The following is a 17,362-nucleotide window of genomic DNA, read 5'->3' as shown; positions in this document are numbered from 1 at the left end:
ATTCGTATTTCAGATCCTCCCGAACGTACGAATTTTGGGAAATTCGTACGAATTTGAGATTCGTACGAAACGAATCGCACATGTCTACTGCCCTGTTAAAGCAGCTGAGGGTAAAAGTAATGGACTGGCCAAGCATGTCTCCAGACCTAAACCCTATTGAGCATCTGTGGGGCATCCTCAAACGGAAGGTGGAGGACCGCAAGGTCTCTAACATCCACCAGCTCCGTGATGTGGTCATGGAGGAGTGGAAGAGGACTCCGGTGGCAACCTGTGAAGCTCTGGTGAACTTCATGCCCAAGAGGGTTAAGGCAGTGCTGGAAAATAATGGTGGCCACACAAAATATTGACACTTTGGGCCCAATTTGGACATTTTCACTTAGGGGTGTACTCAGTTTTGTTGCCAGCAGTTTAGACAATAATGGCTTGAGTGTGTTGAGTTATTTTGAGGGACAGCAAATTTACACTGTTATATAAGTTGTACACTCACTACTTTACATTGTAGCAAAGTGTAATTTCTTCAGTGTTGTCACATGAAAAGATAGAATAAAATATTTACAAAAATGTGAGGGGTGTACTCACTTTTGTGAGATACTGTACGTCTCATAAAAAACACTTTTTTTTTTTTGCAGGATATTGAATATACTAAAACTGAAGTGACAGTCAACACAAGTTTTGTTAGTCTATTATGTAAAAATATCACACATGGAGGAAATTGGAAGGTTTTGTGGCTGAACTGCACAGGGGAAGGTAGCAGGACAGTCCCTGGTGTGTGATGGGACACTTGGAGGGCTCACAGGGCAGCTTTGCTCATTTTTGTTCTCAATAATTAGTTGTTTTTGTCAGGTGGAGACATTGGTGGAAATTGTGGTGAGAAGTTGCACACACGTGTGTCTGATGGAAAGTGATGTCAGTGCGTCACACTGTTTCCTGCCCCCCCCCCCAGCACTGAGTGCACGCAGCACATCTTCCCCCCCGGGGGTTTTCCTGGGCCTCTTTACCGCCACCTCCACTTTTACAGAATCTGATGTTTCACATGTGACTTCCAGCTCAGGTCTACAGACCCCGAAACCACACCGAGAGGTAACAACGTCATGGGACTGAGACACTGAGAATCGGGGGCGGGGAGCACTGACATCCTGCAGGGGAATAGGACCTCTCCTACCAGAGACATTGACATCATACAGGGGAATAGAACCTGTCCTCCAACACTGAGAGTGAGAAGACAAACTAACACTCTACAGGGGAAGAGTACCTGTCCTCGACACTGAAAGTGAGGAGAGGCACTGACACCCTACAGGGAAAGAAGGTCTGTCCCTGGATACTGAGAGCGAGGAGAACCACTGATATCCTAAGGGAGAAGAGCACCTGTCCACAACACTGAGAGTGGGGAGAGGCACTGACACCCTACAAGGGAAGAAGACCTGTCCCCAGAAACGGAGAGCCAGGAGAGGCACTGACACCCTAAAGGGGAAGAAGACCTGTCCACAACACTAAGAGCGAGGAGAGGCACTGACACCCTACAGGGGAAGAAGACCTGTCCACAACACTAAGAGCGAGGAGAGGCACTGACACCCTAAAGGGGAAGAAGACCTGTCCACAACACTAAGAGCGAGGAGAGGCACTGACACCCTAAAGGGGAAGAAGACCTGTCCACAACATCAAGACTGACAAAAGGCTCTGACACCCTACATTGGAAGTAGACCTGTCCCCAGAAGTTGAGAGGAACTGACACATTACAGGGAAAGACCTGTCCCCGGACACTGGGAGCGAGGAGAGGTGCTGACACCCTACAGGGGAAGAAGACCTGTCCCTGACACTGAGAGTGAGGAGAGACACTGACACCCTAAAGGGAAAGAAGACCTGTCCGCAGAAACTGAGAGTGGGGAAAGGCGCTGACACCCTACAGGGGAAGAGCACCTATCCCCAGACACACAGTGTGACGAGAGGCACTGACACCCTACAGGGGAAGAGCACTTATCCCCAGACACACAGTGTGACGAGAGGCACTGACACCCTACAGGGGAAGAGCACCTGTCCCCAGACACAGAGAGTGACGAGAGGCACTGACACCCTACAGGGGAAGAAGACCTTTCCACGACACTGAGAGCAAGGAGAGACACTGACACCCTACAGAGGAAGAAGGCCTGTCCCTGGACACCGAGAGTGACAAGAGGCTCTGACACCCTACAGAGGAAGAAGGCCTGTCTCTAGAAGCTGAGAACAAGGAGAGGAACCGACACAATACAGTGGAAGACCTGTCTCCGGACACTGAGAGCGAGGAGAGGCACTGACACCCTACAGGGGAAGAAGACCTGTCCACGACACTGAGAGTGAGGAGAGACACTGACACCCTACAGGAAAGAGAACCTGTTCCTGGACACTGAGAGCAACGAGAAGGCACCAAGTGAAACATCAGTAGAAGAGGACCTGTCCCTGGCCACACAGAAGAAAAGTTACCCTCCAGAATATGCAGCCAGATTCAGACAGCAATGAAGCCGGGTACAGCAGCTCTCCATCCAGCCATAGACAGGTACCATCTGTGTGTGTGTTTTGTGTGCTGTGAGCCTGTCATGGTATGTCCTTTGGTGTCATCTCTCTCTCTCTCTCTCTCTCTCTCGTGTCACCATTCTCATCCTCAGGACTCCTCAGATGATGCGAAGAAAGTTCAGAGGAGAGAGAAAAACCGAATTGCAGCACAAAAGAGTCGCCAGCGTCAGACCCAGAAGGCAGACACTCTCCATGTGGTGAGTGCTGAATTTATAGTGTAATTCATAGAGAGCCAATCCACCAATTAGCTCTCAGCTATGCAGTGCTGAGATCCTGTCTGCATGGAGTCTGTATGTTCTCCCCTCTCCTCCCTCTGTGCCCTACCCATGATACAAAGGTGGAGCAGAGAAATCTTTATCCAGAAAATAGACACACTGAAAATTAGAGTGTAAGCTCCTCTGGTGCAGAGACTGATGTGATTGGCTCAGTGTTCCCTGTACAGCACTATGGTATATGTCAGAGCTATATAAATGTAAATTAATAATAGTGTATGACTGTAGTGGGGACATAAGAGTGTAAGCCTCTCTAGTGCTAAGACTGATGTGATTGGTTTAGTGTTCTCTGTATGTCAGAGCTATATGAATGTATAATAATAGTGGGGTGATTGACTGTCATGGGGACCTTGGATTGTAAGCTCCTTTGGTGCAGAGAATGATATGACTGGCAGATTGTTCTCTGTACAGCACCATAGAAAAGTATATGAACCCCTTGAAGCCGACGTAACAAATATGCGCCCCCACTGCACTGGGCGTTTTGCTGTGGGGCCACATATTTGCGGCACACAGCGCTCTCCTAGCACAGAGACTGGGGTCTCACAGAGAGCCATGGGCCCCATACTAATGATCAGGACCTGGAACTCCTCTGATTGGCTACCACAGTGATCAGTCACTGTGAAGCCCGCCCCCCGAGTTTCTCTCTCTGTGAATGGAGAGGAAAGATACAAAGGGGTTGATTTAGTATAGGCAACTCCACTTTGCACTACAAGTGCACATGGAAGTTCAGTCGCTGTAGATCTGAGGGGAAGATCTGAAATGAGGGGAAGCTCTGCTGATTTTATCATCAGCAAGCAAAAATTCTGTTTTTCTTTTTCTTGCATGCCCCCTCCCAGATATACAGCGACTGCACTTCCAAGTGCACTTGCAGTGTAAAGTGGATTTGCCTTTAGTAAATAAGGCCCATTGCATCTTTGTCTCTCCTTGCAGAGAGAGGGAAAAAAAAGTGTAAAATAAATGAATAAAGATAAAAAAATAAAGAAAAGAATAACTAGGGTCAGTACCAGGGTTAGCGTTTGGGTCAAGTAAGAGGCAAAGATCATCATCAGGGTTAGTATATTTTGGGCAGGATTTTTTTTTTAAATTAGTATCAGTGTCGGTGTGTTTTAGGTAGGACAAAGACCAAAAAAAAAAGCAAAATACAAACAACAACTAACATACAGTATATTACCAAAAGTTTTGGGACACCTGCCTTTACACGCACCTGAACTTTAATGGCATCCCAGTCTTAGTCCGTAGGGTTCAATATGGAGTTGGCCCACCCTAACAGCTTCAACTCTTTTGGGAAGGCTGTCCACAAGGTTTAGGAGTGTGTCTATGGGAATGTTTGATCATTCTTCCAGAAGTTTGTGAGGTCAGAGCTGACACGTTTCACACTTAACAGTGCTTAGTCATATGACTAAGCACTGTTAAGTGTGAAACACGTCAGGCCGTTTGTCCCATTTGTTTTGCTGTGGCTTGTATCTGTTGGACTTTTTACAAATAAAGGCTATATTCCAGAGTGCGGCTGTCCAGAACTTCCTTTTTGCTCATGTTGCTATATGATTAGCTGGTACCTGGTATTCCAGTTCCGAGGAGAATTTAATATCCACATTTGCACCTGGAGAGGTGATCCCCTTCCTTTCCACTGATGTTGGATGAGAAGGCCTGGCTCGCACTTTCCGTTCTACTTCATCCCAAAGGTGTTCTATCAGGTTGAGGTCAGGACTCTGTGTAGGTCAGTCAAGTTCCTCCATCCCCAAACTCGCTCATCCATGTCTTTATGAACCTTGATTTGTGCACTGGTCCAAATCATTTGGTGGAGGGGGAATTATGGTGTGGGGATGTTTTTCAGGGGTTGGGCTCGGCCCCTTAGTTCCAGTGAAGGGAATTCTTAAGGCGTCAGCATACCAAGACATTTTGGACAATTTCATGCTCCCAACTTTGTGGGAACAGTTTGGGGATGGCCCCTTCCTGTTCCAACATGACTGCGCACCAGTGCACAAAGCAAGGTCCATAAAGACATGGATGAGTGAGTTTGGGGTGGGGGAACTTGAGTGGCCTGTACAGAGTCCTGACCTCAACCCAATAAAACACCTTTGGGATAAATTCGAGCGGATACTGCGAGCCAGGCCTTCTCATCCAACATCAGTGCCTGACCTCACAAATGCGCTTCTGGAAGAATGGTCAAACATTCCCATAGACACACTCCTAAACCTTGTGGGCAGCCTTCCCAGAAGAGTTGAAGCTTTTATAGCTGCAAAGGGTGGGCCAACTCAATATTGAACCCTACGGACTTAAACTGGGATGCCATTCAAGTTCATGTGTGTGTAAAGTAAGGTGTCCCAATACTTTTGATACTATAGTATATGTATTGGGTTGTTCTTTGGTGGTAGGTTATGGTAGTAACAACAAATGTACAGCTAAATTTAAAAGAAAATATTTTTTTTTACTATTTTGGGTCATTTTTCCTTTGAAAATAATAATAAAAATAAAATCAGGAGATATCCATAATCATTTACCACCAAACGAAAGCCCAATTTGTCCTGAAAAAAAAATTTGCGGTATAATCCACTTTGATGCACAAAGTAGTTGTGATGACCGTTTTTCCTAACGCATGTCAAAGTTGCAAAATTGTGCTAAGGCATTAACATTTGTTTTAGCCTTAGGCGTGAAGGGGTTAATAATAGTGTGTGACTTGTGCTGGGAAGTGTAGGCTCCTCTGTGTAGAAACGGATATCGCTAGAATTGCAGTGATGGTTCTGTGTGGCGTAGAGTGTGATGCGCGTTAATGACAAGAACAGGAAATGGCGAGGAAACAAGATGAGAGGCGGATAACAGCTTTGCAAAAATATGGAGCAGATAGATCGCGCCGTCTCTTTAAATAATATAATAGCAGCTGATACAGCAAAGGATCAATTTGCAGAATATAAAAAAAGTATATATGTAAAAAAGTGCAGCGCTGATATCAGTAGGGTGAACAACAAAAACTGATATAACTACATACTCAGTACAGTGACCTCATATGCATAAAACAAGTGCTAATAGCAAATAAATCTATGTTCTATAATGGAAAGGTCGTACAATCCCTATATAGTCGTAGTCCTTGTACACACGGTCGGGCATTCTGACAACCAAATCCATTGGATTTTGTCCGAAACTGTTGCATACACACGGTCGGACAAAGTTGTCGGAAAATTCGATTGTACATAACGTGATGACGTTATTTCGTTACGACGGGACTACGTTCAGGCTAGTAGCCAATAGCTTTGGTCTAGGAATTTGATCTGAGCATGCGTGGCACTTTGTTTGTCGGAGTAGGCTACACATGATCGGAGTATGTCCGATCGGAACATGTTGTCGGAAAATTTTATAGACAAGTTGGAAAACTTGGTCCGTCGGATATTCCGACGGAAACAGTCCGATGGAGACCACACAGAGTCGGATTATCCGACAATGCGGTCCGATCGGACACATTCCGTCGGAATCTCTGACCGTATGTACAAGGGCTTATAGACAAAAGTGAACAAACATTAACTTGCAATAGTGAAAAAACAATAATGTGAAGCAAAAAATTGAATGTATATGCATTTGTGAATAGATATCAGAGTCCATAAACTAATATATATGACAACATGTGACTTGAAGTAAATGCTTGGTGCAGACACTTGTCAGTAGATAATTCTCCAAAATGGTGTGTTTTATAGGAAGAAGAAGGAATAGGCCACATAGTGTGATTCCATTTCAATATGAAAAAATGTATTGTATATAAAAAGGGAACACTTACATTTGGTGAAGATAAAAAGCATGGAATGTGACGCAGTAGCATCAGAAGAGCCTGTACCGACGCGTTTCGTCTAATAAGACATCATCTGGGGTGCCTGTCCACTGCGTATATATACAGTATTGTGTACCCCTTAATGAGCAACAGCAATTGAATTCAATTTCACTAACTTCCAGTCGTGGCCAACATGGCGCTGAGGCATGCTCTGCGCGCCTCACTTTGAGATATGTTAATATCGATAGTATGGAATCCACAAATCGTTTTAAGATGAAATGTAAGGGCGCGCAATCCGCATATGACCAAAAATACATTACCGCTGGAAGTACCATGTAAAGAGCGTCACTGCAATGTGACATGCAGAGGAAGCGGTCATAACTCGTGTATCACGCCGCTGCACGATATATCACGCTGCACCCTCCTGCTAATGGACGGATGTACATATCCGGGCGCCACCAAAATGGTGCAGGGACTAAGGCCATCAGCCTTAATCAGCATTATCTATAAAATTCCGGTCACCACCAAAATGGCGCAGAACAATACAAACCAAAGGATGCAAAACAATGCGGTTCAAGCCTCGCTTTCAAAGCCATGAATTACAAGGCATTGGAGCATCACCGCATAAATAAACAATTACGTTTCATCAAAACCAGAGACAAAGAGAAATATTCTTATCTATTTTAGGCAAAAAATGCATTAAAATCATATTAAAACTGCATCTCTAAAATGGTAGTTAAAGCAAAAGTAAATGTTAAACCCCCCAATTTAGAATATTGGGCTGCATAATTACCGCCCAATACTGTATCAAACAGGTGAGGATAACAAATTGGCTGCCTTATATCATGAAGATAAATGGCCATTAATAGATGAAAAATGTATACAGAAATTTTATATATCCAATGTGCCGAAAGAGATGACTCTCAAAAAAAGGCCCACAACAAATACACAAATCGGAATGAATGTAACAAATAAATACAAAAAATTATAAATTGATAACCATGTATGTAAAATTATATATATGAGAATAATCTGAAAGCACATCAGACTCTAAAGAATGAAGAATCGGTTAAGATCTATAATATATACACGTCCAGATATCATATATAAAAGTATGAATAAAAAACACCCAGTGCGTGAAGACCTAAGACTTAATATCCCAAAGAGCAATTAAAAAAATAAAAATAAATAAAATGAAATACACGTACAGAATTCCATATGCATTCAATAAATGGAGTTAGAACCAACCCAATAATCTATGCTTTATTTAAAAAAAGAGTTGATATCCCACTCCACGTTCATTCCCAGTGGGTAATGGGATTGCAACTTATATATCCAATAGGTTTCAAGACGTGGGACCCCTCCCTTGTCATTGCACCCCCCTCTCCAGGGGGATGTACTTCTCAATAACAAGCAATTGTGTACCATTAGGGTCACAATTGTGATGTTCCCTATAGTGTCTCGGTACAGTATGTTTGGTATCACCATTCTTTATTTTAGCAATATGTTCACCTACTCTAGTTGTAAAGGTATGGATAGTGCGACCTACGTATTGTTTACCACAAGGGCATGATATCATATAGACAACGTGTCTAGTGGCACATGTATAAAATCCCCTGATTGGATATACACGATTGGTAGTTGTGGATTTAAACTCCAAGGATTTGGATCTGCCACGTGTATTATGTAGGCACACAACACATTTTTTTGCAAGGGTAGTACCCCACTAGATTATGAAAAACGAAGGGCGAACAGGTGAGTTAATGATATTAGTAGCGATTTTGCTTTGTAAGGAAGGGACCTAAAGGTAACCTTAGCTTGATGGAACACCAGGGGGCCCAACACCTTATTGGTCCTAAGAATGTCCCAATGTTTATTTAGAATGAGTTTAATATCCCTGTGTTGGATTGAGTAGGAAGTTAGTACTGACCCTTTATAAGAATCATCGGATGCTCATTGAGGCCAATCTGCCAACAAGGAACTCCTATCTATCCTTAAGGTGTCTCTAAATTGTAAATTAACTTCTCCTGAGTCATAGCCGTTATCTATAAATTTCTTAGTAAGAATCAAGGCCTGTTTCTTAAAGGTCTCAATATCAGTACAGTTCCTACGCAGTCGTAAAAATTGGCTGCGTGGAACTGGAACTGAACGGAGTCAAGATGGATGATGACAACTATGTGTAGGGAAAAAAACGTTACGGTCCGTTGGTTTGAAATAGGTCTGGAATTTAAACTGGCGTGAGCTGATCTCAATCTCCAGATCCAGAAAATAAATTGTGGTATAGCTAAATTTGTAAGTTGGGGAAATCCCTCAATCGTTGGTGTTTAAAACTGAAAAAAATATTCCAAAGACTCAAGGTTTGATTAAACAACGTAATTGTTTATTTATGCGGTGACGCTCCACTCAATGCCTTGTAATTCACGGCCTTGAAACTGAGGCTTGAACCACATTGTTTTGCATCTTTTGGTTCATATTGTTCTGCGCCATTTTGGTGGTGACCGGAAGTAAAGGCTGATGGCCTTAGTCCCTGCGACATTTTGGTGGTGCCCGGATATGTAGATCCGTCCATTAGCAGGAGGGTGACTATCGTGCAGCGGCATGATACTCAAGTTATGACCGCTTCCTCTGCATGTCACATTGCAGTGGCGCTCTTTACATATTACCTCCAGCGGTAATGTATTTTTGGTTATATGCGGGCTGCGCACCCTTACATTTCATCTCAAAACGAGCTGTGGACTCCATACTACCAATATTAACATATCTCAGAGTGAGGTGCGCAGCGCACACCTCGGCGCCATGTTGGCCACGATGGGAAGTTAGTGAAATTGTATTCAATTGCCAGAGAGCTGTTGCTCATTAAGGGGTACATAATACTAATATATATATATAAAATAATAAATAAACACACACATATGCAGTGGCCGCAGTGGACAGACACCCCAGATGATGTCTTCTTAGACGAAACACGTAGGGACGGGCTCTGCTGATGCCACTGCGTCACATTCTATACTTTTTATTACAAAGCACTTTTTATCTTCACCAAATGTGAGTGTTCCCTTTTTATATACAATAAATGTTTTCATACTGAAATGAAATCATACTTTGTGGCCTATTCCTTCTTCTTCCTATAAAACACACCATTTGGGAGAAATTTTCTGATCTATCCTTTGGCCATCATCCCTCCGGTGGGCATTCACTTGGAAGTAGTGCTGTCAAGGACCATACAAGTTTTACGCCCAACTGGATGCTGTATGTGCCGATGAAAGATTCCCCTGGGTGTATTACACCACAAGCTTTACTGACCCATTAGGCGTACGCCTATTTGGGTTCAACTTTTCCGGTAAGGCTTATTTATATCGGTGGTGGATTATCTACTGACAAGTGTCTGCACCAAGCATTTACTTCAAGTCACCCTGTTGTCATATATATTAGTTTATGGACCCTGATATCTATTCACAAATGCATATACATTCAATTTTTTGCTTCACATTATTGTTTTTTCACTATTGCAAGTTAATGTTTGTTCACTTCTGCCTATAAGACTATATGGGGATTGTACAACCTTTCCATTATAGAACATAGATTTATTTGCTATTAGCACTTGTTTTATGCATATGAGGTCATTGTACTGAGTATGTAGTTATATCCATTTTTTTATTCACCCTACTGATATCACATCAGTGCTGCTCTTTTTTTACATCTATAGATAACAGCTTTGTGCATGTAGCTGCTATGTGGTGTATGTAAACTCCAACAAGTTAACTTCTTTTAATTGCTCACTATTAGTTTGTTAAATATCCCTTTGAAAGTGTTTTGTTACATCTGTTTGCTAAGTGCAGAAAATCCCAGCACCTATATCCCCCTTCCTCCGGTCTACAAAACACCTCCCCCATGTTAAAGAAGCTATGAGAGGGAGTTCTGTGATCGACCAGACTCAGCTGATCACAGATCAAGGTAAAGGGCCAATCACAGCAGCCCTTTACCACGTGATCAGCTGTCAGCCAATGACAGCTAATCACACTATGTAACAACAAGCTGGTTATCAGCTTTTTTACCCTCACCCGATGAGAGAAGAAAGCCGATAGCTGGCTTATGTTAAAAGGGACATTGGCACTGATAATCAGTGCCCTGATTAGCAGTGCAGTCCCTCCAGTGCTGCCAATCAGTGCACATCAGTGCCACCTCTCCGTGCCCATCAGTGTCGCCTATCAGTGCAGCCTCATCAGTGAAGCCTGTAATTGCCCATCAGTTCGGTCTAATCATCGCACATCAGTGAAGGAGAAAAATTACCTGCTTGCAAAATTTTTTTAACTAACTGATTTTTACTGACTAATTCCTGTCTTTTTTCGTTTGTTTAGAAACAAATAAAATCCCCAGTAGTAATTAAATATCACCAAAAGAAAGTTCTATTTGTGTGCAAAAAATGAGAAAAAGTTTATTTGGATACAGTGTTGTATGACCGCCAATTGCCATTCAAAGTGTGACAGCACTGAAAGCTGAAAATTTGCCTGAGCAGAAAGGGGGGTAAAAGTGCCCTGTAGGCAAGTGGTTAATTGGGTACTGACCCAAAACGAGTATGTGGCAAGTGAAGTCAGAAGCCCTGATCTGCAGCTTGCATGTGAGGACTTCATATGCTGGCTGCAGCTGTGGGTCAGGCTGCCTGGTGCCCAACGCGTATAGTTTGGAGGGATCTACATGCAGGCATCTGGGGAACACAATGTTGGCAGATTGGGCAATGTTATTTGCAGGGAACAGGGCAGCCCATAGATGGGTCATTTTTTTTTTTTTGTTCAACCAGCGGGTTAAATGCAAATAAAAGAAATTCTCGATTCCCCCATCCACTCGCTCTGTGTGGATGCATACCTCCCAACCGTCCCAGATTCTGCGGGACCATTTCACGATTGAAAGTACGTTCCGGGGTCCCGCGGATCTGGGCTGGAGTCCCAGAGCCCAGGGCTCCAGTCCCTGGCTCTTATCGGCTCCCAATCCTGGCTCACAAACATAAGGGGAACTCCTTGTCACACAGAAGCCCTCCACTAGCTTCTGTGTGTTAGCCCTAGGGGGGACATGGTCCACATTTGCTGATGGGTACCCTGGGTCCCCGTGCCACAAACGCCAACATTTTTTTTTATTGAAGGTACCAGAGGTGTCTTGTTTCCCCGCCTGTCAGAACTGTAGCACGTAGCAGGTGAAGTGCTGTGAAACACCTACTTGGCTCCATGCTACAGTTCTGACACTGGAAGCGGTCAGCAGCACTGTGCTTAAAAAAAGCACCTACCTATCATTCTGCATTGGTGAGAGAGCTGGGGGGGCATTAGAAAGAAAGCAGGGGCAGCATTGGTGAGAGATCTGGGGGGGGGGGGGTTTGGGGGCATTAGTAAGAGAAGAGGGGGGAATTGGTGAGCGAGCTGGGGGGGCATTAGTAAGAGAGGAGTGGGGAATTGGTGAGAGAGCTGGGGGATATTAGTAAGAGAGGAGGGGGAATTGTTGAGAGAGCTGGGGGGTATTAGTAAGAGAGGAGAGGGAATTGGTGAGAGAGCTGGGGGGGGGGCATTAGTAATAGAGGAGGGGGGAATTGGTGAGAGAGCTGGGGGGCATTAGTAAGAGAGGAGGGGAAATTGTTGAGAGAGCTGGGGGGTATTAGTAAGAGAGGAGAGGGAATTGGTGAGAGATCTGGGGGGGCATTAGTAAGAGAGGAGGGGGGAATTGGTGAGAGAGCTGGGGGGGTATTAGTAAGAGAGGAGGGGGAATTGTTGAGAGAGCTGGGGGGTATTAATAAGAGAGGAGAGGGAATTGGTGAGAGAGATGGGGGGGGGGCATTAGTAATAGAGGTGGGGAAATTGATAAGAGAGCTGGAGGTCATTGGTGAAATAGATGGGGGGCATTGCTCGCAGAGCTGGGGGGGCATTACTGAGAAGGCTGAGGGTGGGCATTGGTGAGAGGTGGGGGCCTTAGTAAGACAGGAGGGGGAATTGAGAGAGCTGGGGGGGGGCATTAGTAAGAGAGGAGAGAAAGCATTGGTGAGAGAGCTAGGAGGGGGGCATTGCTGCGAAAGCTGTGGGGGACAGTTAAAAAAAGAATCCCCATCAGCCTGTTTTTAGCAGACAGGATTGGATCAGATGCCGGCGGGTGTCAGCAGATACATGTTTCGCTGACATCCACCGCTCCATAGAAGGATGGTCCAATCGGGTCCACCTGAAAAACTGACAGGCAAGACTGGTCCATCAGTGTGAAAGGGGCCTTATTGAAGAATCTGATTGGCTACCATACACAGCTGCAGCAAATTTTGCACTCATCACTTTTAGTAAATTAACTCCAATGTTTGTACTCCCCTCCTACAGTAGTAAAATTGTGTGCAAAGGCTTGGATAGAAGCTGCTATATTTTGATCTGCTCTAGCATACCTCCCAACATTTTGAGTTGGGAATGAGGGACACCTACTTGCAAACGTATGTAGGCATAGGACACGTCCCCGACATACCCCCTTAAAGGAGAATTAACCCAAAAAAAGGTTAATTAAATCCACAAGGACTTTTTTTTGGGCAACTCCTATTCCTTTATATTGTTTTTCAACATTTACAAATGCAGCAATTTTGAAATCAGATGAAAGGTTTAGCACTGGGAAACACTTTTTGAAAGATAAAAAGTGCATTTTATATACAACTATATAGACCAGACCAAAATGAGGGACAAATGAGGAGGAAAGGGGGACAGAGGGACATTGCTACAAATCAGGGACAGTTGGGAGCTATGCTCTAGTCTGGAAAGCTGAACCTGCTTGGTGTAAGAAGCCCCGATGTGCCCTGTTGGGCATGTCACATGATGACACCTTCCATCTCAGGCTTCTCACACTCGTTGTTGTGCAGACAGTAGACCGCATTTATTTTGTCATCTGATCTGTCATTTTGTCTTCCTGCAGGAGAGCGAGAACCTGGAGCGAGTAAACGCAATGCTGCGCAGAGATATTCGCAGACTACGTGACGAGATCAAATGTCTGACATACACCTTGAGCAGTCACCAGTCCACCTGTACCCTAGCAACCCACAAGTTGGCTGCCGTCCCACCACGCGTGGTATCCCCCCGCTTCCAGCAATGATGTATGCTGAACATGGTCTGATATATCTAGAATAAAGGGGGAGAGCTTTTACATCCAGACATTTGGGGCGAGGCCATACATGCAGACATTGACTCCACCAAGAAGTAGATGGTCAGCTAATCATCACCATAATCTGACTTAGACTTCCACTCCACCATATCCGGTTACATATATCAAAGAAAAATAGAGAAACACAAGTGTTGCTCCATAAAGTTGGATTTTTTAGAGGTAAAACTGGAGGCAGACAAAAAAAATAAAACTTTTTTCAAAGCCTTACGTTTTACTTCTCTTAGGATTTATCTGTGTGGGATTTTGGCCATTACCCTTTTTTACTCATGACAATTCCTTAATAGGGTCCTCCTGTATAATCTTTCTATGGATGCTTTGCAAGGTTGTTTGATGTTTCTCTGGTTGTAGATTGGCCTAGCTCTCCGACAACATGCCTGTTGTAGTTTCCACAGGCCCCTATGCCAGCCCCAAAAACCTCTTAGGCCGCGTACACACGCGCGGACTGTTCGCCCAACCTTGTCCGCTGAACAGTGTTTGGGCGGACAGTCCGCTCGTGTGTGGGGCTTCAGCGGACAGTTTCAGCGGACAGTTGGCCGAACAAGGTCTTACGGAAATTCCGAAAAACTGTCCGCTGAAACAAGGTTTCAGCGGACTGTTCGCTCGTGTGTAGGCTTGTTCGGCCAACTAAGTCTCGCGCATGCTCAGAAAGGATTTCCACGTCGGAAGGTTGCATTGCAGTGTATAGGACGTCGTATTTTTCGTCCCGTCGTACGTGCCGTTCACGTCATCGCGCACGGTTTCAGCAAACTGTTCGTCCGTCGTGTGTGGCCATGTCCGTCCATGCTAAGTTTGAGCGGACTGTTCGCTCAAACTGTTGGACGGACAAAGTTGGGCCAACAGTCCGCGCGTGTGTACGCGGCCTTAGTTTACAGCTACTACGCCACCTGAAAAAATAGCAATATCAAATATCCGTTTCAGTCTGAAGAAGTGTTGTTCTCTGCAAAACGCGTTGATAGTCAATCCAAAAGCAATGCCTTGTCATACATCATCAGATAAAAATTTTGATTTTGTGACAATTACAGAGGGCAGATATCTAGTCTCATTTTTTTATACGGTGTTATTTATGTATTTACCCTTTACAGGGGTTTTACCTATTTATATGTTATTTTATTGGCTATAATAAACTTTGTATAACTTTTTTATGTTTTTATAATTCTTGTCTGCCTCATGTTGTACCTCTACAAGTCCAAATTTATGGAGCAATATTTGTGTTTCTCTGTTTTAATTTGGATGGTCAGCTACTGTCTTTCGTGTACAATGCCGTGACCGGCAGTATGGCGAGAAGTGAGAAGGCTGAGGGTCCCGGGTCACCTGGCACAATAGAACATCTTATCTCCATCAGGAGCTCAGCTCCATTATTACAGCCAATCCACATCCTTCCAGTCGGATCAGATGCACAACCAGGACAATGGCCAATCAGAGACTCCTCACCACCTGTACAGAGGGAAATACAGAACCAGAACTCCTGTCTTGCTCCTGGCAATACCACCACCCTAGCTATGTTCGGCTGCAGTATTCTCTACATTGCTGATCCAGAACAAGTAAGCAAAAAAATAAAGTCAAAACTTACATATCTTGGGCTTTTGACTCACGAAGTGTTGAAACCAGAGGATTAACCAGACCGCAAGCATTTTCAGGAGAGGTCAGCAATGGCAGCTGGGTTCCCCTTTAGCACCAACGTGCCTCCTGGAACTGTAATCTATAACAGTGCATTAATATTTCTGTAGCGATCCTCCAAGACAAGGAAGGCCTCCCCCCCCCCTTTTTTTCTCCTTCTCTCTCCTCTCTCACCTTCATCTCTTACTTCTGATCCTCTCCGCCTTGGAATTGGTCCTTTGCCCACAGGCAAGAGTGGTACCCCTTATTGGTCTCATGGGCGATGCCTGGTATTGTCTTCAGTTCTGTTGTTCCCAGCTGAAGGGCCCTTTCTTTGGACATGAAGAGTATTGCAATCTCAAGCATGGCTCTGATATTTCTCCACCTTACAATGTAATGTAATTTGGTTATTTTCTTTATCATTACATCATTGCTTAATGTTCAATATTTGCAGAGAGAAACTCCTTTTGAACCTATGCTTGTTATCGTACATTCTTCTTGCACTAAGTGTCTATGTTTCTTATCATTTCTAATAAAATTCAAGTGAAAGAAAAAATATGGGAGCCACCACTACTGGCTGCAAGATTTAGGGTAGTGTTCTTAATCTCCTGGCTTCAGTATGTAGATAGTCATTGACCTGAAGCATGTGGCGTTCAAACTTAGCTGGCTGGGAGCTTGTTCCAGACCAATGACTCTCTATAGAGCCAAGAAGAAGATGATGACATCTCTGGAGCCTGCACCTTGCTGCCCTAACAGGGTCTCTTCAATTATATATTGTCCTTTCTATGTACAATATGGCATCCTGGCAGCAGGTGGCGATAGTGTTGTGCAGAGAGATGGTGTCTTCGCTTGCTGTAAGGCACCCCTATAAGTAACTGTGAGGAGAAATCTGTACTTTCAGTGTCAGTGGAGTTTGTAGAAAGCCAGTAAAGTGTCATTCCTGTCCTCTACAAAATTTAATTGGAGCACTAGGGGGTTGGGATGAGGGGTATTTAGGTGAGAGCAAAACAGTCATTAGAAATTGGTGAGACCTTCTTCTTCAGTAGGGATTTACCTGTATCTTTTGGGCATCTGCAACACCTTTCTCTCCCAGCCTAACCTCCTGGGGATGACTTATATTTCCTCCACATCAGCTACATCAAACCTCCACAACCTAACCTCCCAGGGATGCCATGTTATCCAGCTTTGTAAACAAAAGAGAACATTCTGTGGGCTCAGCTCTATACTTAGTACATTTCTCAGCTAGCCTTTCCCAGGGCTGCCCTGTAGCTGGTCTTCTTCAGCCGCACAGAACTCCCTAAACCTAACCCCCCAGGGCTGCTTTATATCTACTCCAATTTATCTAATGCCCCCAAGCTAACCTCCCAGGCCTGCCTTGTTTACTTCCTACACCAGCCACACCCAACGCTCCCACCCTTACCTCCCAGGGCTGCCTTATATCTACTCTGCATCAGCCACACCGATCTTCCCCAACTTAATTTCCCAGGACTGCCTTGAATCTACTCCACTTAATACACACCCCAAACCTAACCTCACAGACCTGCCTAGTATCGGCTCTGCTTAATCCACACCTAATGCCCCCAACCTAACCTCCCAGGCCTGCCTTGTTTCCTTCCCACTTCAGTCACACCTAACCTCCCAGGCCTGCCTTGTTTCCTTCCCACTTCAGCTACACCTAACCTCCCATGCCTGCCTTGTTTCCTTCTTACTTCAGTCACACCTAACCTCCCAGGCCTGCCTTGTTTCCTTCCCACTTCAGTCACACCTAACCTCCCAGGCCTGCCTTGTTTCTTTCCCATATCAGCCACACCTAACCTCCCAGGCCTGCCTTGTTTCCTTCCCACTTCAGTCACACCTAACCTCCCAGGCCTGCCTTGTTTCCTTCTCACTTCAGTCACACCTAACCTCCCAGGCCTGCCTTGTTTCCTTCCCACTTCAGCTACACCTAACCTCCCATGCCTGCCTTGTTTCCTTCTTACTTCAGTCACACCTAACCTCCCAGGCCTGCCTTGTTTCTTTCCCACTT

General features: G+C 44.7%; 1 protein-coding gene across 1 annotated transcript; it reads left to right on the top strand.

Annotated features, from left to right (window-relative positions):
* Positions 1-557: 557 nt before the first annotated feature.
* Positions 558-15,781, top strand: BATF (basic leucine zipper ATF-like transcription factor). The gene is made up of 3 exons (XM_077463637.1): positions 558-2,530; positions 2,640-2,744; positions 13,495-15,781. The coding sequence occupies exons 1-3, from the start codon at positions 2,468-2,470 to the stop codon at positions 13,669-13,671; spliced, it is 345 nt and encodes a 114-aa protein (XP_077319763.1). The 5' UTR covers positions 558-2,467; the 3' UTR covers positions 13,672-15,781.
* The last annotated feature ends 1,581 nt before the right edge of the window (positions 15,782-17,362 follow it).

Source organism: Lithobates pipiens, unplaced genomic scaffold, assembly GCF_037356315.1.
Source record: "Lithobates pipiens isolate NorthernLeopardFrog02 unplaced genomic scaffold, aLitPip1_a1.2 Scaffold_30, whole genome shotgun sequence".
In the NCBI taxonomy this organism is placed as follows: domain Eukaryota; kingdom Metazoa; phylum Chordata; class Amphibia; order Anura; family Ranidae; genus Lithobates; species Lithobates pipiens.
The sequence above is the reverse complement of the archived record's forward strand: the minus strand, read 5'-3'. Positions and strand labels throughout refer to the sequence as shown.